This window comes from Garra rufa, chromosome 6 (assembly GCF_049309525.1).
Source record: "Garra rufa chromosome 6, GarRuf1.0, whole genome shotgun sequence".
Lineage (NCBI taxonomy): Eukaryota > Metazoa > Chordata > Actinopteri > Cypriniformes > Cyprinidae > Garra > Garra rufa.
This window is the reverse complement of record NC_133366.1, coordinates 11566029-11593715: the sequence shown is the minus strand read 5'-3', so window position 1 is coordinate 11593715 and position 27687 is coordinate 11566029. Positions and strand designations below refer to the sequence as shown.

At 36.4% G+C, this 27687-nt stretch overlaps 1 protein-coding gene across 1 annotated transcript in view; it reads left to right on the top strand.

Annotated features, from left to right (window-relative positions):
* papss1 (3'-phosphoadenosine 5'-phosphosulfate synthase 1) overlaps positions 1-13932 on the top strand; it is a 32165-nt gene extending 18233 nt beyond the window's left edge. The window contains exons 9-12 of the mRNA XM_073841923.1: positions 1564-1699; positions 2802-3070; positions 6503-6732; positions 11009-13932. Of these exons, the coding sequence (XP_073698024.1) occupies positions 1564-1699; positions 2802-3070; positions 6503-6732; positions 11009-11147 (774 nt within the window). The 3' untranslated portion in view covers positions 11148-13932. The remainder of the gene's footprint in view (positions 1-1563; positions 1700-2801; positions 3071-6502; positions 6733-11008) is intronic.
* Positions 13933-27687: the final 13755 nt, after the last annotated feature.

Here is a 27687-nt window from a genome sequence, read left to right as displayed (position 1 = left end):
CCCCGCTGTAACTTTACCTGCTGGTGTCGCTGTTGGACAATGTTTATTTTGTAATATTGGCATCGTTTTTTTTTTTGTACTACATTTCACACTGTTGATAAGCTGTGAATATACTATGTTCTCAGAATCGTTCTTCTCATTATTTCACAATGTCTGGTGTGTACGTCAAACTCTCTCTGCTAAAGCGTGTCAATCAGCAGGACTGTAAAACTGGCCTCCATTATGTGAGGTAAATACACTTTTCCTGTTTATTTCGGCTGTCAGTCTGACAGCTGAATCCACATTGGGAGTGCAGCGGGATGTTAAGCAGATTCAAGAGCATTTACCTAATTGCATTATCTATGTTTTTTTCTTTTTTCACCTCATTGAAAGGGGTAGAGTGCTCAACCAGCGCTCCGTTATTTTCTATGACGGCTAATAGAGTTGATTTACTATATAGATGTAATTAGTGCCAACAGATCGCTCGTTGAGTTTTTCCATCGCCAGGCTCTGCAACATAAATTAAATAAACAGCTGCTACTGTTGCTATACTGCGGCCAGCGAATGACAGCTGCACATGCATTCAGTCTACAAATGCAAAAGCAATGCAGCGGATGAAACGTTTTATTAACATTCACCGCTTTCAGGCCGCTCCAAGTTTGCTTAATATGATCACATACTTGCACATAAAGCTCTCAAGCCACCAGTGCTGCTGTCAAGTCAAATCAATAGATGAAAGTCTGTGGGGTTGTGAAATGGTATTCTCCATTCTAGCGGGCCCCGAATCTGCCGCGAGCTGTGGTATTCTCACCATGCTGTATTGCTTTTTAACCCTGGCCAAGTTAGCGGCTGAACGAGTGCCAGCGAAGACCTCCTGAAGGTGAAATATTAGTAAAAGCCGGCGAGATTGTAGCTATATAGAGGGATTTGAAGGATTTAAGTTAATTTGAGAATGATATCATGCTTTGTAGGTCTTTCCAACTAAGATTGTTAAATTTGTATAGGTAAACAAGGCCGTATTTGCAATTCAAGTTCCCAGGCACCAACAAAGAGCACTTTTAAGGAAGAGCTAGCTGGGTTTTACAACTCATGACAAGTTGATCACTTACTAAAAACTCCCACAGATCATGTTTTCATGCCATTTTAAGTCTTATTTTGACCTAAAGTGGTTATATCTAAGTGTGTGAGTTGTTTACTTACTGTATTAGTTTAGTCTTTCCATTAACAACATTATATTGTTCATTCAGACAACTCATGACATCAAATCTTGATGTATAGATTTGTTTGATTTTTGTATATTTTCGAAGCTAACTGCGGTTGTCAGTTTCAAAATGTTTTTTTTTTTTTTCTGTCTTAGTGGCTGGTTTGTGGCTTGAAGAAGCCTTCAAACAACAGTCATGTCTAGCTATGTTAGTAAGTTGTAAGTGTTCAGTATGTTCTTGCATGCATCATTTAGTTTTCAGAATCTGAAGGGTTCCGTATGCCTCAAAGAGAAAGGGTAACTGTGGCAGTTTTTCCAAAAGTATTATACAGATGTGGCTGGAAGATCATTGGTGTTTTTCCTGATTGCTTTTCCTGTGGCAGATGGTGATGGAGAGCGGAGATTGGCTGGTTGGAGGTGACATCCAGGTGCTGGATCGGATCTACTGGAACGACGGGTTGGATAGTTACAGGCTCACACCAACCGAACTCAAGCAGAAGTTCAAAGAGATGAACGCAGGTATGGAGCTACACTTAGGAGTTGCTCCTTTTGACTTAATTTGGACTATTCATTTGGGAGTTCACAGCTGTGTTTTTTTTTTCACTTGATTCTTAATACTGTGTTGTTAGCTGAATGATCCACAGTTTTTTGTTTAGTGATAGTTGTTCATGAGTCCATTGTTTGTCCTGAACAGTTAAACTGCCCGCTGTTCTTCAGTTCTTCCTTTAGTTTCCACAAATATTTTGGTTTCCCTGCATTTTTGTGTATTTGAACCTTTTCGTACAATGACTGTAGGAATGATCTACAATGACAGCTGAGGGACTCATATGCAGCTTTTACAGAAGGTTCAAATGCTCACTGATGCTCCAGAAAGAAAAATGATGCATTAAGAGCCAGGGGTGAAAACTTTTGAACAGAATGAAGATGTGTACATTTTTCTTATTTTGCCTAAATATCATATTTTTTCATGTAGTACTGCCTTATAGAGACTACTTGCATGTTTCCCATTAGACAAAATAAGTTACATTTACCCTGATCTTCAAATTCAAAAAGTTTTCACCCCCCGGCGTAATGCATGGTTTTTCCTTCTGAAGCATCAGTGAGTGTTTGAACTTCTGTAATAGTTGCATATGAGTTCCTCAGTTGACCTCAGTGTGAAAAATGGATCTCAAAATCATGCAATTATTGATGGAAAGGGTTCAAATGCCCAAAAATGCTGGAAAACCTAAGGATTTGTGGTACCTGAAGGACTAACTGTTTAGCAGTTTAAGTGTTCAGGACAAATGAGGGACTCATGAACCACTATCACTAAACAAAAAACTGTGGATCATTCAGCTAACAACACAGTATTAAGAATCAAGTGTATGTAAACTTTTGAACAGGGTCATTTTTATAAATTCAACTAATATTTTCTATTGTGGACTATATGTAAACATCATTCATGTGAAATATATTATTCAGTTCAGTACTAAATAAACAATAACATGTATTTTGCATGATCCTCAACTGTATACCAGGCCACACAGATGTGCGTTTTCTTTTCATTCCTCCATATATTGCTCCAATATAATGATTTCTGTGGCAAGTTGTGATATATTAAACACTCTTCTCTCATTTTAAGATGCTGTCTTTGCCTTCCAACTGCGGAACCCGGTACACAATGGCCACGCGCTGCTCATGCAGGACACGCAGAGGCGTCTAATTGAACGTGGCTACCGCCGACCCGTGCTGCTGCTTCACCCGCTGGGCGGCTGGACCAAAGATGATGATGTGCCGCTGTCCTGGCGCATGAAACAGCATGCAGCCGTGCTGGAAGAGGGGCTACTTGACCCTAACTCCACCATAGTGGCCATTTTTCCTTCACCGATGATGTACGCCGGCCCAACAGAGGTTAGTGTGAAATGAAAACGGACTGAGAACTGACACCTCGGGCAACCCGTAAAAATAATAACTAACGGTTCGCTGATCATTATATATATTTTTCCGTAATCTAGCTTTAAGTAGAGACTTTTGATCATCTAGTATTGTATCAACAATATACAGTTAAGGTCAAAAGTTTGCATACACCTTGCAGAATCTGCAAAATGTTAATTATTTTAGCAAACTAATAGGGATCATACAAAATGCATGTTATTTTTTTTATTTAGTACTGGCCTGAATAAGATATTTCACATAAAAGTCCACAAGAGAAAATAATAGTTGAATTTGTTAAAATGATCCTGTTAAAATGTTAATACCTGCTAATAATGACTGTATGATTTTGAGATCTATCTTTTCACACTGAGGACAACTCATATGCAACTATTACAGAGGGTTCAAATGCTCACTGATGCTCCAGAAGGCAAAACGATGCATTAAGAGCCAGGGTTGTAAACTTTTGAACAGAATGAAGATGTGTACATTTTTCTTATTTAAGTAATATCATATTTTTGCCCTTCAGAAGCTACAGAAGATTACATGTTTCTCAAAAGACAAAATAAGTTACATTTTTAAGTTTTGACCCCTTGGCTCTTAATGCATTGTGTTTCCTTCTGGAGCATCAGTGAGTGTTTGACCTTCTGTAATAGTTGCATATGAGTCCCTCAGTTGTCCTCAGTGTGAAAACATGGATCTCAAAAATCATGCAGTCATTGTTGGAAAGGCTTCAAACACAAATGCTGAAAAAACAAAGAATTTGTGAGACCTGAAGGATTTTTCTGAAAAACAGCGGGCAGTTTAACTGTTCAGGACAAACTTGGGAACAAAAAAAACACAGCTGTGGATCATTCAGGTAAAAACACTTTATTAATGTGAAATATCTTATTCAGGTCAGTACTAAATAAAAAAATAACATGCATTTTGCATGATCCCTCTTATTTTGGTAAAATGTTGCAGATTCTGCAAGGTGTATGTAAACTGTATGAAAAAAAAATAAATGAAATCCTCCCTAAGAGCATTTTTATTGCACTTGGTGGCTTATTTTGAAACACCAGACTTTGAGATCTTTCTCAATATGTAATTCTTAAAGTATCCCATGCTTGCATACTTTACGAATTACATATTGTTTGACATAGGAAATATTTTAAAGAAAGAAACTTTATCAAGTGCACTTGGTGCTAGGAATGATAATTAAAATGGCATTTGAAGCCAATGGACTGTTGTATGGAAAGTTAGTGGTGAGGAAGCTTGCACAGGGCACATTCCTTCATAAATCGTCGATGGTGCACTGGATTTCTGATCCGTTCCACCTAACCTGTGCTGGAGGCTGAAGACAACAGAGACAGTCTCTTCTTGTGGGCATCATGCATCTCTGGACTTTCCAGTAGGAATTGATTTATGTCTCCTGGAGTGGATGTAAACAACCAAATTGTTTAGAGGCCAGTGGCGTCCCTCTACAATCCATACATGCGCACGCACACACACACACACACACACACACACACACACACACACAGACAGACAGAGCGAGCACAAATGGGGAGCTTTCTTCTGACAAAAATCGTTGCTGGTGTAGTGTTCCATGGGTATTTTGAAGTCTCTTGTTCTTTAATCATGTGGCCAGGGACATTAAAAAATTTATTGGGAGCAGACAGAGTCTGCAAGACTAAAGCAGCCCACAGGAAGCACTCGTTCGCCTCATTGACTTATGAGGAGGAAGTAGGGGACATGCTGACTCCACAGAACTAGCTTAGGTGGTGTAGGCCAGTTTCCATTTCATTCATCTTCATTTCAATTTTTTTTTTTAATTGTTCCTATCTCTGTGCCACTGAACAAAATTTCACATTTCCATTTGGTTTATATTACCATCGCTCTGCTAATTTTAAGCGTAGGATTGTAAATCATAAAACAAAATCTGTCACCCTCTATCTATTCACCCTCATGTTGGTCCAAACCTTGCTTTCTTTCGTGAATAACATAAAAGAAAAGAAAAAAAGGTTCAGCACAGATTGTCCCAAATCTGTTTGACTTTTGCGTTACATTCCAAGTCTTCTAAAACCAAACAGTTTTGTCTCAAAGACTAAAATTGAAGTTGTGGTTGCTCGCATTTGGTTACAAAATCATTTTGTTATAGTATATTCAAATAAACACAAATGTGACCCTGGACCACAAAACCAGTCGTAAGGGTCAATTTTTTGAAATTGAGATTTATACATTATATATATTCTATTAATGTATGGTTTGTTAGGATAGGACAATATTTGGCCGAGATACAACTATTTAAAAATCTGGAATCTGAGGATGCAAAAAAGCCTTTAAAGTTGCCCAAATGAAGTTCTTAGCAATGCATATTACATTCTGATATATTTACGGAAGGAAATTTACAAAATATGTTCATGGAACATGATCTAATGATTTTTGCCATTTAAAAACATTAAAATACAATGTATTTTTGGCTATTGCTACAAATATGCCCATGCTACTTAAGACTGGTTTTGTGGTCCAGAGTCACGAATGTGATTGACATTTGAGAGCTCAGCAGAGGAAAAGATTTTAAGCAAATAATAGTTTAAATTGCACTTTTTCTTGCACAAAGCTTAACAACTCTAGTTCTAATTCACTTTCGTTGTTCCACAGAAGTGAACTGGTTGAACTAACACTTACTTGGTTTAGTTTTAGGGTATGTTCACACTTGTCATGGTCGGTTTGATTAAAACAAACTTCATTGGAGTAAGTGTGAACGCTGCACCGAGACAGCTAAAACGATGGGTCTCGGTCCGCTTCCAAATGAACTCTGGTGCGCTTCGAGTTAAATGTAAAAGCAACACAGACCAAATACTTCTAAACGAAACAGATTGTAATGAAAAGCTGTGATGCTATGCGACATGATTTCACAAAGAAAACAAGCGGTGTATCCAAAACAAAATGAGAAGAGGGCGAAAGTGGAGCAACCAAGTGTAAAGTGCCTTTTTATGAGCTCTTTGTGAGTTTGCAGTTGGTGAAAATAAAATCATATTCACGCAACAATGAGCGCAGTTAGTCCAGCATACGGCATTAGGTGTATCCGACTTAAAGCGGCGATTAGCAGACCGATCAGTGAATGAGTATTTTGATGTAATACACCTGCAGTGCCGCTTTAAGTCAAACACACCTTTTCCTTTTGTTTGAAATGTTCGCTAAGTTCCATCACAAAATTTACGTCATTCAACCCAACCAATCAGGTTGTGAACATATCACTATGCCTTTAGGTTTAGTATCTTTGGGTTCGCCGTCAAAAAGGCCAGTGAGAACGCTAAGCGGACCAGGACCAAATGTATCATTGTCCTTTTTTGAGCTAACCAAACAAACCGAATTACAAGTGTGAACCTTAGTACGAATAGAATAAATTTGAACTCTTTCCAACAGGTGCAGTGGCACTGTAGGGCCCGGATGGTGGCTGGGGCCAACTTTTACATAGTGGGCCGTGACCCTGCAGGAATGCCTCACCCGGACACGGGTAAAGACCTCTACGAGCCCTCCCATGGAGCTAAAGTACTCACCATGGCCCCTGGACTCATATCGCTGGAAATCGTGCCTTTCAAAGTGGCAGCCTACAATAAAGTCAAGAAGGCCATGGATTTCTTTGACCCCAAAAAGTAAGTTTATGTCTGTTAATTTTGCAAAGACAAGTGTCTTTAAACAACTAATTCCATTAAATTTGAGACTCGGGCATATTGACAGTGGTGGTAAACTGAAACCAACCGCTTTAGGCATGAATTTACTTCATAAACGTTTATCTTCTATACATGTTCAAAACAATCTATCACTGTACAAACTTCCCTCCATGTCAGGCTTCCTCAATTCCAAGCTGCGTTGCCAGGAATAACAGGAAATGTTTTGTTGTTGTGTGCTTTTACCAAATTCTACGGCTTTGCTTCGTTCTTTGAAGTCATTTAGAAGTGGAGATCTGCCATTATTCCTCTGGCGCTGTACAAATGCTGCGGAAGATGACTAACGAAAATCATGCGTTTTTACTGCGTCTCGTCTTGCAATTAATAGCGCCCACTGCTATCGAGTTAACAGGCTTTTCAGTCGCCCCTGATGAAGACCATGTAGCATGTCAACATGCAGCAAAACTGACTTAGAGAAAGTAAGGGGGACTTTTAATGTTGCATGATCCTTATGCAAATGCACATCCCACACAGAGTTTAAAGAAATAACTTAGCAAAAACAAATGAAAACTGTATCCATTACTCACCCTCAGGTCAACACAATATATGGCTGTTCTTTCCACGGAAAAACAACAACAACAAAAAAAGACAAATCTTCAAATAGATCTTTCATCTGTCAAGATAAAAAACACTGAAAATAGGTCACTCGATGTTCAAGTATAAAAGAATATTAACTGTTGATATAGTCAATGTTTAATTCACAGAAAAGAGCAGTTTGGACAGTCTTCCATGAAAGAAATAAAGTCATACGAGACTTTTGAAATTACTATTCCTTTATTATGCTTCAAGTGATGCAGTTATAACGATCCTCATTATGATTAAGTATTGAGATCGTTGCTTACCTAGATATGAAAAAAAGTTGAGCAGCATGGTGACAGTGGGGCTGGAGGTTACTGGCATCGCTTCCCTCCTCCATCCCAGCAACCTCAGCACTTGGTTGAAGAGGGGGGCGGTTGGGGTGGCAGACTCACACTCCGTCTGACTTTCAAAGGGCCCCGCTTGGCGCCTTAGTAAATTTATGGCGTTCCGTCTGCTCCTTGAGCAGGGTGTTGGGCCTGGCCAAATTCGAGACGAATATGGATGCTGAGCCTAATTGCCAGCCATCCCCCTTAAAGTCCTCTTCTAAAATGCCTCAAATCAGTCCAAGCTGTTTCTCATTTAAATGCATATTAACTGTTCTCTATGGAGTTGGAGTTTGTGTTCTACCCCTTCACCTCATTGAAGTGACTACCAGGTGGAATGGTGATAATATTCCATAAACCATCATTCGGCAGTCCGTCTAATAGTATGATGCATCATATTTGTCTGGTACTATCGGATGATTTCTATAATGTATTGTTATTGTTGTTTAAAGGGATAGTTCACCCAAAAATGAAAATTTGATGTTTATCTGCTTACCCCCAGGGCATCCAAGATGTAGGTGACTTTGTTTCTTCAGTAGAACACAAATTAAGATTTGTAACTCAAACTGTTGCAGTCTGTCAGTCATATAATGGCAGTCAATTGCACCCACGGCTTTGAGAGTCAAAACATACACAGACAAAACCAAGTTAAACCTGCGGCTTGTGATGATACTTTGAGGTGTTAACACACAAAACAAGTGGTCTGTGCAAGAAACTGAGCAGTATTTATATAATTATTTTTTTTTTACCTCTGATCCACCACAATATCCAACTGTCCTGAGCACGTTCACAACAGCCGGAGCGTAACGAAGAGCTCTGGCATAGTAGACACATGCGTGAAAGCGATCTGTCTCTCATTGTTTATGCAGTGCAGAGATTGTGGGTACCGGCTGTTGTGAACTTGCTCAGGACAATTGGACATTGTGGTGGATCAGAGGTAAAAAATTATATAAATACTGTTCAGTTTCTTGCATAGACCAATTGTTTTGTGTGTTAAGACCTCAATGTATCGCCATTAATGAGTCGCAGGGTTTAATTTGGTTTTGTCTGTGTATGTTTTTTTGACTCTCAAAGCCATTATATGACTGACAAACTGCAACGGTTTAAGTTAAAAATCTTCATTTGTGTTCTACTGAAGAAACAAAGTCACTTACATCTTGGATGCCCTGGGGGTAAGCAGATAAATGTCAAATTTTCATTTTTGGGTAAACTATTACTTTAAATGATATGCGATTTGACAATATCAATTATATGGCAAACAAAAACAAACAAAAAACATACCCAGAGCATGCACGCAATACACGTGAAGTAGATAATGCGCGTTCGCGCTTTTATTGCATGATTTAGTCTATTAATATACATGTAGAATCTCCCCAAAATTCAAAATAAGGGGACCAAAAAGCCCTCATATGACTTTTATGTGTCTTTTATATTTATAAAATCTGATATAGTTAATATCACTCAAAGAGTGACGTTTTATTCCAAATATCAGCCGATTACAAATGTGATACTGATTTGAAGAACAGGTCAATAAAGAAGTTAATATAAAGTGACTTACACCAAATATCAGTATTCAGTGTTTCATTGCATTGATTTAATTTGATTGGTAACAGCCTAATAGTGTCTTGCTATTTGACGTTATTGATTAAATTTAAGAATTTGACACACTAGATGATGCCTACATTTAATTAGCTTTGAAAAGACTGGCCTTATAAAGGTAAATATCAGTTTAAACTTATAGGAAAAGTTGATTTCTGTTCCTGCTGCAAACTAGCCACTGCACAGAATATGAAGAATATTAAACGCTTTGGGAGTTAGCTGTCCACGGCAGCCATAAATCTGTCAAAGTACCAGCACAATATGCTCGGCTATAATTATCTTTACCGACAAAATTGCAGAAAATATTGATTTGCCTTTTTTTGTCATTATTGCACATCTCTAGTTACAAGGCTGTTGTGAATGCATGCTTATTTAAAGACTACATTTGTGACCCTGGACCACAAAACTAGTCTTAAGTAGCACAGGGATATTTGTAGCAATAGCCAAAAATAAATCAAAGCTTAATTTTTGGTCAGTAATATGCATTGCTAAGAATTTCATTTGGACTATTTTAAAGGCGATTTTCTCATTTTGATTTTCTTTTTGCACCCTCAGATTGCAGATTTTCAAATAGTTGCTTCTCAGCCAAATATTGTCATATCTTAACAAACTATGCATCAATGGAATACTTTAATGGAATAAATTAATATTTATTCAGATTTCAGATGATATCAATTTCTGAAATAGTGACTGGTTTTGTGCTCCATGACCAAAAATACAGTAAAATTGTGAAATATTATTACTCTTTAAAAATGCTGTTTTCTATTTGAATATATTTTAAAATGTAATTTATTTCTGTGATGCAAAGCTGAATTTTCAGCATCATTACTCTAGTCTTCAGTGCCACGTGATACTGCAGAAATCATTCAAATATACTGATTTGCCGCTCAAGAAATGTTACTTATCAACAAAAAAATGTTTGCTTAATATTTTGTGGAAACAACAACCATAGAAAATTACATGGAGGTTTGTTTAAATCCATTATTCAGTGTTCCTAATTATAAGCTCATCTGAAACGCTCTGCTTGTCTAGACTGAAATGCCGCTGTGAACGACACTGTTTAATGAGCGTGGTTACGACAGTAACAGCGCAGTGCAACAGTGTACGTTTATAAATTCATTGCGCTGTGTGAATTTGTTTTCCTAAGGTCTCCGTCTTAATTGAAGAACAACTAATCCGTAACAAATAAACCCTGTCCGTAGGAGCCATTGAGGATTGTATTTAGACTAGGGTTCGAGTTTTTATTCATGCAGTCGGAGTCTAATTAGCTCTATTTATCAGGCATTTCGCACTCTGTTTATTTTCGAAGCATTTGTTTAAATGAAAAAGTGTAGCCGTGAGTTTGGATTTAATGACATGGGTCTGAAGTTTAGATTTCTGTTTCTCGCCAATTTATTTTTGTCTACAAGTCAAGTCAGCCTGTTTACCTCGTCGCCTTTGCACCGTCGAAGGGAATTATGTGGCTTGAAGAGCCACTTGAGAGAACATATTTTATCATAGAGCTCTTTTCAGAGTACAATGCGTCGTTCCCTCCAGAGCGAAACGTCCCGAACAAAGGGGCAGTGTACAACACCTAGTTATTATCTCTGACGCAAACCCCGAGATTATGTTTCTTTTTCATTTTCTTATCACGTCAGGTACCGCACTGTCCCTTTTCCGCGCACATCTTAACATTCCCTCTGCCTTCTCGTTTTACCCAGACACCAGGACTATGACTTCATCTCAGGAACCCGCATGCGGAGGATGGCTCGCGAGGGCCAGAACCCTCCAGAGGGCTTCATGGCACCCAAAGCCTGGAATGTTCTCAAGGAATACTACCAGTCTTTGGAGAAGGCCTAAGCCGTTTTCCAGGTGCGGCGAGAGGTGGAAGCAGTTCTGTTACAGTGAAAGAAGGGAAAAGAGGAGGAGGAGGAGGTGATCTTGGTTTGTTAAAAACAAAACACACACTCAATGATTGAACACTGGGACCACCCAAAGGACTTCTTGAACAGTTTTGGATGTTGTTCCTCATTAAATCACTGTCGGTTTCATGCTTCTGAGTCTTACGGCAGAATTTTTATATGTTCGGTTTTAAAAAGAAAAAAGCGAGTTGATCTGTGAACGGTACATTTTAAGTATTCAATACTGTAAAGATAGAAAACTAAACTGTTTTATTAGCAAATTATGCCATCTCTATTCTTGTACACTCCATAATCGCTGTTACAATTGGATGAAAGATGACGTGTAATTTGAAAATTGCCCTACTTGCCTTAAAGAGCTTTTACGGAAACTGTTACATTTACAGCATTGTTCTGGCTTTAATGCGTGTTGAGCTCTATTGACAGCATTGATGGCTTATTGTCAACAGAAGTACAATAGAAAATAAAGTTTGACTTCAAAAGTCAGTAAAGCTAAAGTTTTGCACAATATGTGCAAGAATAAAGGACTTAAGGACAAAAGAATTATGACAGAAAATCACGTTTATCTGTCTAAAACAGTAGTCCCATTGCAAAAGCAATGATTTGGATAACTAAATAATGTGCACATGAATATAAAAATGCAAAAATACATTGCAAGTACACTCTTAAAAATAAAGGTGCTTCACGATGCCATAGAAGAACCTTTTTTGTTTAAATGGTTCCATAAAGAACCTTAAACATCTGAAGAGCCTTTGTTTCACAAGAAGGTTCTTCAGATTATAAAAAGGTAAGAAAGAGATGGTTCCTTTTTAAGAATCTTTGACTGAATGGTTCTTTGTGGAACCAAAAATGGTTCTTCTATGGAATCACTGTGAAGAACCTTTTAAAGCACCTTTATTTTTAAGAGTGTAGGCTAATGTAAATCTTCTTTTGCTTTGCCATAGAATCAACCTGTTTGAAGGAGTAGTTCACTTTCAGAACAAAAGTTTACAGATAATGTACTCACCCCCTTGTCATCCAAGATGTTTATGTCTTTCTTTCTTCAGTCGTAAGGAAATTGTTTTTTGAGGAAAAACATTTCTGGATTTTTCTACATATAATGGACTTCTATGGTGCCCCCAAGTTTGAACTTCCAAAATGCAGCTTCAAATGGCTCTAAATGATCACAGCCGAGGAAAGAATCTAGCAAAATGATCAGTTATTTTCAAAAAAAAAAAAAAAAAAAAATTACAAATTTATATACTTTTTAACCTCAAATGCTGGTCTTGTCTAGCTCTGTGTGTACTCTTTGTAGAGATTAAAAAGTATATAAATTGTAAATGGTTTTTAGAAAATAACCTATCGTTTCACTAGATAAGACCCTTCTTCCTCAGCTGGGATCATTTAGAACCTTTGAAGCTGCATTTTGGAAGTTCAAACTCGGGGGCACCATAGAAGTCCATTATATAGAGAGAAATCCTAAAATGTTTTTTTTTTTTTTCAAAAAACAATTTCTTTACAACTGAAGAAAGAAAGACATGAACATCTTGGATGACAAGGGGGTGAGTACATTATCTGTAAACTTTTGTTCTGAAAGTGAACTACTCCTTTAATTATTTAATCAACACCACAAATGCTGTTGATAGAGCTTGATGTATTGGGCAGTGAACAATCCTCGGAGCCAAAATGTGTGCCTGGATGGGACTGTATGCAGTTATTGTGACGGTTGATATTATTAGAAAAAAAGCCTGATGTTTTATTCAATGATCTAAAACTATGTGTGGTGACAACAACAGTATATTCGTGTTGGTTGTCGCAACATTTGATTCTAAAATCTGGATAATTGTTTCAGAAACCTGCTTGCAAAGCAGCCAAACGTAAAATCCACGTATTTAAGTCTCTGAGGTTTGTTTCTTGAATTCACTGGCATAACTTTAATAGCATTTGTCTAGTCTGTAACATTTCTAACCATAGTGTTTTGATATTCCTCTGTTTGAATATAGTGTTTTGTTGAACAGTTACTTAGCTTTGCCTTGTAGTATTTATTAGGACTTTTTGTGTTTATTGCATTAGAACAGAAAGCTTATTATGTAGATGTTCTTCAGTTTACAATTCACAATTGTCCCGTTTATTTTTTAACAGCGTTGTCCTTCTTACCTCAGTGTCTTTAATAAACCATTCCACCAAAAATCACAAAAATCATCTTAATTGATAAAAGTCATGAAAATCCCTGATCATAATGCACATTTCCCCCAATTCCCGCAGTTAAACCATGCCGTGTGCAACTGCTGTACAAGGTCAGCGAAATATATCAGAAAATGCACACTGAGAGCCAGCTGGCCTCCAGATGCAGTCGCACCCCTGTGAAAGTGGGACACCTAGGGTTAATCCAGACTCTTTCAGGAATACCCTGCCCTCTCCTTTGATTCCCGCTTGGAGATGAAACGTCCAAATGTGCCAGCCGTCATGTTTTTCTCCATATGTCCTCTGCCAAATCTTGTTCAATCTGTGATTGCATCGAGTGGGGCCTTCAACGTGAGTGAATAGCACTTCGCCTTGGTGTAAAGTTAAGTTTTCCCTCTTCATCTGTTCACCTATAATCTTGATTGAAGATAAAAGACAAGTCTTATGTCTTTATTAAATGTACCAGAACAATTTCAATACAAGCCCGGCCAATTTATCTTTGTTCTTATAGCGTTCAGTCAGTCTCGTAACTGTGTATGTGTGTGATAAATGATGTTTGTAAATGTTTCTGCCAACTGTTTTTTTTCCTTGAGCTGTGTCTTTTAACACAGGCTTTATTAATACTGACAGACAGGGAAGCAGCTCTCGGTAGCACCTGGTTCTTGTCTTTGCCGCTTCGCGGTAAGAGCCTCGGCCCATTTGACCTTCCCTCCAGTGCTGAAAATGCAAACCACCATAAAGGTAAATGCATCAAGTCATGTGGAAATTATTACAATGTTTTGAAAGGTGACGGGGAAAGAATTATTGAGGTACAAATATTTGTTGTTTGTTCAGGATAGTTGTCTTTGTCAGGACGTCATGTGTTTTCCTGACAAGTAAATATACGTTGGAGTTTATTTCTAAGTACACAAACTCCAGACTCGTAGACCGTACACTTCATGCCTTTTTAGTATCTCAAACCTTTCCAGCTAATAGGGCTTGACCTTCTTAACTGCATCTGTCAAGATAAATCATACAACAAAGTCAAAAATGTTACATATGTCTACTGAATTGATATCAAGTTCATTGGAGAACAGAAATAATTATTTAAAAAGTCACTTTCTGCATTGTGGTGGGAAGACAAGTTGATAATATGATTTCATTTTCTCAGTTTTTACACAAAATGCAGTCTTGACCTTAGATGTCAAGCTCAACCGTTTAAAACGATCAATGTCACTGTAAGAAACAATTTGACTTTTAATTTATTTTATAAAATAAAATCTATACTATATGAAAACAGACAACTTTTTATTCATGCCTTAAAATGCAAACTTTTGAAAACGAGTGCAAAATGATATTGTTCCTCTTCGCCAACTACTGGTGTGGCATGTATAATACAGCGTCTTTTGCCGCTTTTGCAGATCTTGTCGCCTATATGTGAATCTTTTAAAAAATGCAAAAGAAAAACTTTTTTTTTCTGGTACATCATTGTTCTGTAAATGTACCCTATATATACATTGGAGATTCAGTAGAGAACCATCTATAAATACTTTTTTTTTTCTTTTTTTGTAGGTATACCTCTGTTTTACTAACATATCCAAGGTATTCAACAAAAACCTTTGTTGTGGAAACCACAGTGATCAAAATTAGAAAACAGTAATGACTGTAGCACAAAGAAAGATTGAAACTCAAAATTTGGAGGGTTACAGCTGACACAAATTAGTAGGAAGTGTAAAGGCCATCACTTTGAATGACTTTAGCAAATCTCACACTGGGCTGGTGTGATAATGGTCCACTTTTCTTCTAGTTTGGTAACTGTAGTGGGTTTCTTAGCCCCAACTTTGTCGCCAAGGATTTTCCAGAAACTTTTAGTTAGGTTTAGATCAGGACTCTGGCCCAGCCATTTCATTATTTTAGTGTTCTTTTTAGTGGATAAGCTCCTGTCACAGGATTTCAGTCGCCTTAGAGCGGCCTGCCATCTTGCTATTTCAGGAAAAATTGGAGGAATGCTACCAGTTAAATCAAGTATGATGCCGAGCAAAATGTGTCAGACACAGTGTTGTTTTTGACAACCATCTTAGATTTAGTCTTAGTCTTTTGGACTAAAATGCTTCTTAGTTTTAGTCAAATTTTAGTCACTTCTATATGTGATAGTTTTAGTCCAATTTTAGTCGACGAAAAGTCAAAAAGGTTTTAGTCGACAAAGTCAAAAAGATTTTAGTCTAGTTTTAGTCAAAAAAAAAGGGAAAAAAGTAGTCTTTTAACAAATTAATGTAGATCAGTAAGTATTTTGCTGTTGGGTAGTGTCACTTATAAGTTCTGAAAATAGCAGACCTATAGTTCAACACAATGTGAGCTTCCGGATCGACTATTTTCACCAATAATTACAATAATGAAGGAATGTTTTAGAACATAAAAGACAAACAAGGATGGAATGCTAAAACGGCTTGTCATACTAGTATAGCAAAGAGTATTTAATGCTAAAACGGCTTGCCATAGCGTCAGATACTTTTTAAGTTTTAATTGGCATGCACAATAAGCGGAAATGTCATGCATTTTAAACGTCTGACGGACCACCCGCTAACATTTTCGTCTATTCTCGTCTCGTCAACGAAAAATCACACACGTCTCGTCATGTTTTAGTCATTAACGAGCCATTTTTATCTCGTCATCGTCTCGTTATCGTCATGAAAAAAAGTGGCGTCAACGAAATGATTTCGTCATCGTCATCGTTGACGAAAACAACACTGGTCAGACACAAATAAATTAAACTTGCTCTCATCACTAAACTGAACTTGAAACAGTTCTGTCTTCACACAACATGCTCCTCAGGAAAGGTGAGCTTAGACTTTTGATTCGTTCTCCTAATGAGAGGTTTGGTCACTGCAGAGTGCACTTTCAGTCCGACTTCTCTTAAACATGCCGAGACAGATCTAACCCTATTCAGCACTGAACTAGCAAGCAATTCCAGCTGCAGTGTTGAACTGATTCCCCATTGAGAGTTTCTGCTTTTTCCAGTCTTCTCATGCATTTATCTTACATGTCTTGCAGTGGCTAAGAGGGTCAACCCTTCGGCCTTCAGCTGGACAACCTCCTGTCGGAGAGTTTCGGCCATTTTAGAGTGGCCCGCCATATTGCAGTCTCAGTGAAAATTGGAGGAATGCTGCCAGTTAAATCAAGTTTGTCATATAATTCCTCAGTTTGATGCTGAGCAAAATGTTTCCAATCAGACATAAATAAATTAAACTTGCTCTCATCACTAAAGTGAGCTTTGGACCAGTTCTCCTCTCTCCACACAACATGTTTTCCATCCAACCTAAATAAATTAAACTTGTTCTCATCACTAAAGTGAACTTTAGACCCTTTTTCCTCTCTCCGCAAAACATTCTTCTCAAAGGTGAGACTTTGTTCTTTCTGCTAATGAGAGGTTTGGTCACTGCAGAGTGCACTTTCAGTCCGATTTCTCTTAAACATGCTGAGACAGATCCTTACAGATCCAATTCCAGCTGCAGTGTTGAACCATTTCCCATCGAAAGTCTCTGCATTATCCTGTCTTCTTGTGCATTTGATGTGGATTACCAGCCTTTTAGTGGGACTTGAATGAATTTGTGTAATTGAAAAGCTGAAATATTTGAGAAATCACAGAGAAATCTCTTGCAGTGGCTGAAAGTCTTCCCTTTGGTGGCCTTTATCTGGCAAACGTCCTGTCTCAGGGTTTCAGTCACCTTAGAGCAGCCCGCCATCTTGCAATCTCAGTTAAAATTGGAGGAATGCTGCCAGTTAAATAGTTTAACTTAAACATGCTGAGACATATCCAGACCCTGTTCAAAACTGGCAAGCAATTCCAGCTGCTGTGTTGAACCGTTTCCCCATTGAGAGTCTCTGCGTTATCCTGTCTTCTTGTGCATTTGTCTTACATGGACGACCAGGCTTTTTGGGATTTAGTGACATTGTGAATAGGGATGGGAATCGAAAACCGGTTCTTGTTGAGAACCGGTTCCCAGTGTTTCAATTCCTTTGAATCGTTTACAAAATTTGCAAACGATTCCCTTAACGATTCCAGTGGGCACGAATGACGTCATCACGCGCATTGCGTAATGTACGCACGTTGCGTAGCTTACGCTCAGTCAATAGTAAGCATGGCTCCTAAGCGGAACAAACGCTCAAAAGTCTGGTTGTATTTCACCAAAAAAGACGAAAATAGGGCAACTTGCAATACTTGCAGCGTAGATATTTCCTCAAAGGGAGGAAATACCACTAACATGCTAAAACATTTGCGCACACAGCATGCAATAACAATAAAAGAATGTTGCGTTTTCGATCCGCTCCGGACTAACAGTTCTCAACCCAGCAGCGGCAGCAGCAGCAACAACGTTATTTCCTCGGCTAATAAAACTGATATTTAATAACTAATAACTAATTAACTAACAAACACTGCCATCATATTAGCTGTGTAAAACTTGCTGTTAGTAACGGTTAACGTTAAATGAACGCCTTCTCATGCATTACATTTTGATGACCATCACATAAGTCCAGAAAGATCACGTATCGTTCCTGAAAAAGCAGATATGCTTATTTTTTTGCAAAATAATTGTTAAATCTTCATAGCAAGCTGATGGTTGCAGATTTGCAAAATGCACAGTTCAGCTGCATTTTACACTGTATTGTATTTGTCACTGGCTGAAAGTTCTATTGTTGAGTTCATATATATACTTTTAAAAAGGAGAATTTTAATTTCTATTAGAAAATGTTGGACATTCTTGTAGAATTGCCACAAGATAATTTATGTTGTATTTTGTAAATTTTACAGAAGAATATTTATTTTATTATTTAATAAATTTTCTCATTGGTGATGGTGATGCTAATCAACAATTTGTTGTCCCTTTTCTTCTAAATGAGAATCGATAAGGGAATCGATAAAGAATCGAATCGTTAAGCAGAATCGAAAATGGAATTGGAATCGTAAAAATCTTATCAATTCCCATCCCTAATTGTGAAGATGCAATATTCAAGAAATTACAGATTTGGAACAAACAACTTCTCTTGCAGTGGCTGAAAGGGTCATCCCTTTGGCCTATATCTGGACAACCTTTTGTCGGACAACCTCATCTCCTGTTAGGAGAACTTCAAATAGGGCTAAGCGAAATTTAAGAAGTTGTAGGTTATCTAATTTTGATCTCCACTGTATATGATGTGGATAAACATTTTCTGAAGAGTATGCAGCTTGTTTCTCTGACTCTTTGTTGAAAAAGAACTGAAATTTTGCCTGAAACTTTCAAGTCCCATTTTGTACCCATGTGTGGAAAGCGCCCGATAACACATCCTCCATGACTAATTAGTGTCACCACTCCATCATGTGACATCATTGGCTGTACCGGTAGATTAAACTGTTACATGAAGCCCAGCCACATTTCCCCCTCCATTTCCCCTGCATCTGCTTTTACTTCTATTCAAAGCTGTCCATGACAAAATCTGTGTCCTATAAAAGGACAATAAAGCTGGGTTATTATCTTTAACTGCAAGTAAAACTTAAACTATTAAAACATTTGTGGTAATTGAAATTATTCGGAAATGAACAAAGAACTTCTACTAAACAAAGTTTAGAGTTGCTTTTGCAACTAACTAAAAAGAGTTTAAGCGGATCGTTTAAACCCAAAAGAAGATATTTTGAAGAATGTTGGTAACCAATCAGTTGACGGTAGCCATTGACTAATAAAAAAGTACTATAGATGTCAATGGCTACCAGCAAATGTATCAAAATATCTTCTTTAGTGTCTCTTAAAGTAACAAAACTGAACTAAAACTAAAACCCTTTCAATATTACCTGTATTTATCTCAGGTGCTTTACATTTGTGCTGAAATGAGAACGTTTGCTGACATTCTTATGTGATTTCCGTGGCTTACATAAATATTTGCTTGGTTCCACATGTCTTTTCCTGCGATGTCTGATACTTGAGACGTCAGTCACAAACATTCGTGATTTCCAGCGACTACATCCTTTTAATCTGCTTTCATCCGGTTTGGCGTATCTACAGATATTAAAATCTGAGATATAGGGCATTACCTCAGATGTGCGGGGTTTGAAATGAAAAGATCACATGGATAGAGGGGTATCATACATCAAATGCTACAGCCTGGCATGTTTACATCAAAGAGACGCATCTGTTTCATGACATGATGAGGACAGCGAGGAGGAGGACGTGACAGTCAACCCTCTCGCGCTCCTCATCTTGTCCTCGTTCACCGTCTCAGTGTCGTTACGCTATATGCCAGAGCTCCAACCTCATGCCACCTACCTAGGTAAGTGAAAGTGATCTTTGTCATTACGAAAAGATTCAAACTCAGTGGTCTCAGTATCAGACGGCACGCCTGAAGGCTGTTCACAAACCTTTTGATGCATGTTGTATGTTGAGCTGTTCTTTCCAGGAGTCAAGTGGCAACCCAGTTGTAAGTAAACAAGATATCCAAGAGATGTATATACACATTGCCACTATGTCCTGAAAGAGGTTCATTTTAATAATATTTCTCTTTTAAGGTTTCACAGCTGTGTCTATAGTGAGAAAGTCAGTCTTAAAGGTTCTCTTTCCGTATTTCACCTGTACAAGTTCAACAAGGCTGCAACAAGTCTGGTGAGTTGTATAATGTGTGTGTGTTTGTTTAATCATTTTAACTAATTGTGCCTCTATTTCCAGTATTGTAAGCCATCATATAAATTTAAGAGAATTTTTTCCCCATTTTAGTGGGTTCTAGTTATTACTACTAGACTACTTACTATAGTGTTTTCATTCATTCGTTCATTTTTGTCAGCACTACAATTTTGTGATGACAATTCAATTTATGGAGCTGAAGATCATTTAATTAAATTTTATTTCATTTTATTAAAATAAAATATTTTATTATTACTTATTTTATTAAAAATCTAAATTTGTCTCTTGTGTTATAAAACAATTAAAAATAGACTTTCGGTAAATATTGCAATTTAAAGTAACTGTTAATGTAATGTTAAATTTTCAGCTTCCTTTCTCCAGTCTTCAGTGTCAAATGATCCTTCAGAAATGTTTCTAATATGCTGTTTTGCTGCTCAAAAAACATTATTATCAGTGAATTGAAAGTTCAAAAGAACAGTTTTTATTTGAAATCAAAATCTTTTGTAATATTATATATGCTGAATATATTTTATTTTATTTCTTAAGCCAAGTGTCAATGTAAGATTTTTTTTTTATATTTTTGAAAAGTCTCTAATGCTGTTAAACTTTAAACTTTTTGTAACATTATAAATGCTGAATTTATTTTATTTATTAAGCCAAGTTGTCAATGTAAGATTTTATTTTATATTTTTGAAAAGTCTCTAATGCTATCAAACTACTAAGTTATTTAATAAAATAGTGCAAAATATTTTAATATTATTAACATTTTCAGCTTAATTTCTCCAGTCGTCAGTGTCACATGATTCTTCAGAAATCTTTCTGATATGCTAATTTGCTGCTAAAAAACATTTACTATTATCAATGAATTGAAATGTATTGTAACATTATAAATGCTGGATATATTTTATTTTATTTTTTAATTATATGTATTTCTTGAGCTAATTTTTTTTTTAGATTTTTAAAAATATTTTAAGTCTCTTATGCTATAAAACTACAATTAAAACGGCAATTTAATAAATAATGCAATTTAAAATAACTTTGTATTTTATTATTATTCAAATTTTCAGCATAATTTCTCCAGTCTGATTTGCTGCTTAAGAAATATTTATTATAATTATTAATGATTTGAAAGTACAAAAGAAACTGCAATTATAAATGCCGCAGATCAATTTTCTGCATTGTATTTTTTTTTTTTTACATTTGATTTATTTCTTAAGCTAAGTTGTGAGATCTTTACAAATATTAAAAAAATCTCTTATGCTATAAAAGTACAATTAAAACTGCAATTTAATAAATATTGCAATTTAAAATAACTTATTTGTATTTTATTATTATTATTATTATTATTATTATTATTATTATTATTATTATTATTATTAAAATGCTCAACATAATTTCTCCAGTCTTCAGTGTCACACGATCTTTTAGAAATCATTTGCTGATTTGGTGGTTAAGAAACATTTTATTATTATCAGCAAATTAAAAGTTTTAAAGAACAGCTTTTATTTGAAATCGAAATGTTTTGTAACATTTCTAAATGCTGAAGATATTTTTTTATTTTATTTAATTTTTGTTATGCATTTCTTAAGCTAAGAATTTTTCATATTTTTAAAATCTGCTTTAAAACTACAGTAAAAACTGAAATTTTGTAAAAAAAAAAAAAATATATATATATATATAATAATAATAATAATAATAAATTTGCAATATAAAATAACTTGTATTTTAATATAAAAAAATTCAACATCATTAGTCCAGTTTTCAGTCGCAAGATCCTTCAGAAATCATTCTAATATGCTGATTTGATACTTAAGAGACATTTTCTTATTAATATCAATGAACTGAAGTTTAAAGGAAGGGCTTTTATTTGAATTCAAAATCTTTTGTAACATTATAAATGTCTTTACAGTTGTTTTTCATCAATTTAATGTTACCTTTCTGAAAAAAAATATTAATAGTGTCTTTAAATTGTTTTTATTCTTCAGCTGTGTATCCTATTTTGCAAGTAAATTAAAGGAGTAGTTCACTTTCAGAACAAAAGTTTACAGATGATGTACTCACCCCCTTGTCATCCAAGATGTTCGTGTCTTTCTGTCTTCAGTCGTAAAGAAATGGTGTTTTTTGAGGAAAACATTTCAGGATTTCTTTCCATATAATGGATTTCTATGGTGCCCCCGAGTTTGAGCTTCCAAAATGCAGTTTAAATGCAGCTTCAAAGGGCTCTAAATGATCCTAGACAATGAAGACGGGTCTTATCCACCGAAACGATCGGTTACTTATATACTTTTTAATCTCAAACGCTCGTCTTGCCGAGCTAAACAAGACAAGCATCTGAGGTTAAAAAGTATGTAAATTGTAATTTTTTTATTTTTTTAAGAAAATAACCCATCGTTTTGCTAGATAAGACCCTTCTTTCCTCAGCTGTGTTCGTTTAGCCCTTTGAAGCTGCATTTGGGAAGTTCAAACTCGGGGGCACCATAGAAGTCCACTATATGGAGAGAAATCCTGAAATGTTTTCCTCTAAAAATATAATTTCCTTACGACTGAAGAAAGAAAGACATGAACATCTCAAAAGTCAAGGGGGTGAGTACATTATCTGTAAATGTTCTGAAAGTGAACTGCTCCTTTAAGTTGTTTGGCATTGGTGATTACTCATGACTTGTAATAAACCGTATTGAATCACGCTGCCTTCACACACATTGCTATTCACCTGCTCATTTTCATAAGTTCTGTCACCCACATCACTTTAAATGGCTAAGTCCTATGAAAACTGACTTCCAGACCATTTTCTGCTTCAAAGTCTTATCAGTGAATGCATCTTTTACTGTGTTAGCACTCAGATGGCCTCCTCATGCCTAGTAAAGAACAAAATATGCACCAGACTTGATGCAGATTTTTTTTGTGACACCATTTGTTTTTTTGTTTTCTCAGGTAGTGCTCTGCACCCACTCACAATATCTGCAACAGAGAAATTTGAGTGAATCTGTCCATCTGATTGAAAGCTGTCAGCACTTCTTAATGCCTTTTGGCCAAAAAGCTGATGACGAAGGTAACACTGATGCTATCATCTGCTGTGTATACCTTATAGGTCAGTATGATCGTTAATAAGACATTAACGTTCACTGACACGCTACTGTATTCAAATGCAATGGCTTGTTTGGAGCTGCCTTATGCGTCAGCAGCATCTGAGTGAGTCCTGATGCTACACTGTTCTGCTTTTATCTGTTCTTCCTCAATCAGGAGACCGAGATGTTATCAGTGAGAAGAGAAAACACGCACTAATCCCAGAGTTTATTTGTTCATCACTAGTAGTTACAGACCACCCTTGAGGGGGTACCCGTGCCTCTCAAAGTAAACAGATATAGCGTCAGTAGCGCAGGCTTATTTGCTAGTGAGTGTTGCTAGTTAACCGGGCAAATGGGTTTAGTGGGATAAATTCAGTAGATTTAAAGTTTTACTTTGTTGCTTTCATAAATGTTTTTAATCATAACTAGAGTCTTTTGATCGCTTGGTTCACTTAGCTTTCAAAATGTTAATAAAAAAAAGTTGGATTTAGTTCTCTCGAGTAAAATAAAAGACCTTGGATGATTAGCTGTAAGGATATTAAAGTCGTGTTTATATTGAAGCTTGAGCTCTGCCACTTTTGGTGCATTTAAGTCATTTAAGGTGAGAGACTGCAGGGAAAAATGCAGTTTTTTTTTTTCTATGCACCTGTCAAATTTGAGATTTTGTTTTCTTGATTTTGTTGGTGTTTGTTTTATAGCACTTTATCTATTTGTGTCAATAGATTTCAATTACAATACATATTTTTAAAGGGCGTTTTTTCAAAATGAGTTTTTTCTCCTACTGAGCCATAAACCTCCACTTCATTAGCACTTACACACACCAAACTTTACAGTTTTATTCCTGTCTATATGCTTAAGGTTTTTACAGAGGGATTTGTTCATATACAATTAGCTTGATTTTATACAACATTTTACTCTCCCAAAAATGTTAAAAAATACATGGTTTTCTGTCTGTTCCAAGTTTTTTTTGAATGGTGGATTAACAAAATGAGGTACCCAAAATCCCCTCTGTAAAAACATTTGACTCTAATATGGCAAAAAAACTGACTTGATCCAGTGTTTAGATTTTTGTACTAGAAATGCACGCAGATTTGTGCATATTTCATTAAATAATGCCTCATTTGCATATTTTAGAAAACTTGTAATACAAAAAATGTTTGCAGTTTTCAATGTAATCAATTATCTGGGTAAGTAAGGTGATAAGTATTAGTTAATTTTTTTACCCTATTCACCTGCAGTGTCTCGCCTTTAAAAAAAAAAAACTATTTAAAGGTGACATTATGAAAATCTGACTTTTTTCCGTGTTTAAGTGCTATAATTTGGTCCCCATAAAATGTGAAAAAGAACAACCCAGGAACTTTGTTTTAGTAAGCTTTTTTTTATGCAAGCATTTAAAAAAAAAAAACGAGCCGCTTAGATTTTGCTCCCCTTGTGATGTAGGAAGGAGATCTTATTATAATATTACCGCCCCTTAATCTGCAGGTTTCCACCCACGGCGCCATTGTTTTGTTTTTGCAAGTGACAATGATGTACTAGTTCTAACGGCATGGCAAAAGTTCAAGCGAAGCATGCTAATTAGCTAAGCTGTTCTGCCGTTGGCTGCACAGAACACTATTTAGATTCCCAGCTTTAGAGGAGGAAGAGAGCAGTGGGTTTATTGAATAATTTACTGTATATTACGTTGCTGCCACACAGATATAACATAAACATTCTTTCCCAGCTGTTTACCTTCACAGACATAACTGACTGTTTTTGTAACTCACGTGTGTTTTAACATAAACTTGTGTGTATTTGACAGTTTAAGCGCAATAAGACATGAAAGAGAACTTTGGATGTGTGCGCTCAGAAAATCGTATATAAGAAGTTTGAACTAATCTGATCTGTAAAGGCACAGTTCTATTCTGAAAAAGGGGCGGGGAGCAGCAGCTCATTTGCATTTAAAAAGGCATGCATGAAAACAGTGTGTTTCTGCTTCCACTTAAAATTGGCGTTTTTAAAATGATCTAATAAATGATCTGTGGGGTATTTTGAGCTGGGGACACCTGAGACTTACATTACAAATGAGTTTCCGATTTGTTGAGAAAATATTGTGGATGCAATAATGAAATTATTGCATTTTCGCATTGCGTTTTGATGATATTATTTAATTTTCATTCACAACAAATGTAGTTAAGTTGCATGCACAAAATGTGATTATATTATGTAATGGTTCAGCTGCATCTTCATAAACTAAATAAAAACAAGGCAAAACCATTCAGATTTATATTATATTTGACTGGACTGCATCCTTAATTTAATATAATTTAAAATTTAGTTTTAAATGTACGAAAAATGTAACACGTAAGCAAAAATAAATACACTGGGTAGTCTTATAAATGTGCTAATAAAAAAAAAATATATATATGTGTACAAAAATTGTATAAATAGATGAATCATCTTTATACTGTATATATTTCATCATGTACAGTAAAAGAGTAAGAAGTGGTGTTGTTATAATTTGGGTTGTACACATTGTACACTGCTTATGAATTTGGCAAAAATTGTGGAAAGTTGTCCTGTGTGTATAAATATGAATTGTATAAATATGAATTGAGCTACTTTAAAGGATTAGTTCACTTCCAGAACAAAAAATGTACAGATAATTTACTCACCGCTTTGCCCCCAAGTTTGAAGGTCTTATCTAGCGAAACGGTCAGTCATTTTTTAAACAAATTAACAATTTATATACTTTTTAACCTCCAATGCTCATCTTGTCTCAGCTCTGCGATGCACATGCATAGCCCGTGTGATCCAGGTCGATACAGTTAGGGTATGTTGGAAAACTCCCATCTCCCATCCCATGATCTTTGTATGGTCACTTTGTAAACACTGGGTCGTACTTCTGCAGCGATGTTTTGTATAATGATTTTGAAGTTGGGGAAGAAAAACGAGATGGGAGTTTTTCGAAAAAAACTGTTTGCGCAAACATAGACAAGACAAGCGTTTGAGGTTAGAAAGTACATAAATAGTGAGTTTGTTTTGAAAATAACTGATCAGTTTGCTAGATAACACCCTTCTTCCTCAGCTGGGATCGTTTAGAGCCGTTTGAAGCTGCATTTAAACTGCATTTTGGAAGTTCAAACTTGGGGGCACCATTGACGTCCACTATATGGAGACAAATCCTGAAATGTTTTCCTCAAGAAACGTAATTTCTTATCGACTGAAGAAAGAAAGACATGAACATCCTGGGTGAGTAAATTATCTGTACATTTTTTTTTATTTTTTTTTCTAAAAGTGAACTACTCCATTAACAATGTTGTCGTGGGTTGTTTTTCATGTCAGGGAAACCTTGCTAAAAACCTTGCCATTTTACCCCTGGGATTTTAACTGGGGTGACCCTCTTTTGTTGCAGGTTTTGTTGTGAAAACATGGCAACCTGGGTGGAGATGCTAAAAAAAAAGCAATGTTTCTTTTTCAAGGAAATTAATCTTTAAATGACTTCTCTGCATATTCAATTGCAATATGTTTTTTAGCATTAAAAAGAAAAAATCACATTCACCTCTTATTATAAGAACGTTTATCAGCCATGTGACTTGCTGTCTGGTAATGAGAATAAACACCTAAATATGCATGCAGTTTCATAATACAGTACTATGTGTTCTAAAAATGAGACTGTGAGGTCATCTGTATTGGTTTGCGTTCTCTCTCACGGTATTTGGCCATAAATAAACACAAGCTGTTGATATATGACCAAACTGGCATTTGCATTCAAATTGAAGATACTATCCTGACAGCATGCAAATGCAGTAGGAGCTTTGTGAGGTCATAAATGCATGCTCATCTTGAAACGCATTGTGTTTTTTTTTTGTACCGTTTCCTAAAGCTTGAGGAAAAATCTCACATTTCGGGCCACTGCAGATTACCTGTGCTTTGTTCGGATAATTAATAACTGATAAAGGAAATGCGAGCGTGTAGTTACATCTGCTTGGCCTTTAGCCATGTGTTTTTATTAGTAATACATAGTGGCTCTGTTTCAGCCGGAGCTTGTTGGCTGAGCACCTGGTTGGCAATCTTGATTTCCCATATATCATCTGCTGTGGTGCTATTCGATGCCGTGATTGTATTTGTCTTGGACATTGTTCTAGCTTTGATCATGAGCAGCTGTAATTATTTGGCCCCGCACTTTCCGCAGGAGACAGCCGGTGCAACAGGAGAAGGCTGTGTGTGTGTGTGTGAACACAATCCCAAACAGACCGGGCACAGTGCAGGACTTAAGTAGAGGATAAATAGCCCAATTAAATGCCTCCTTTATGGTTTTCATCAACAATACAGTTGGCTGGTATTGTGCAACACTCTTTAAGTCGGTGAATGAAGGCGGATACGTAAATGAATCAGTGGAAATTGAAGCAGGCCCACCCTCCCCCTCCAGGCTTTCATCCTTAGGTCCCGAAACAAAAATAAACACATGAATTAAACCTGAGAGGTGAATGAAAGGGAATTGTTCATTTATGGAGTCCGGAAAAACAGGAGCAATCGGGACCGAAAACAAGGGTGATTTTATTAAACTCCAAAAACCACACATTTGACCCCTCCCTACACTTCAGCTATTGTAAGGAGCGAACAATGAAGCTTTCTTTACTGTATTCTG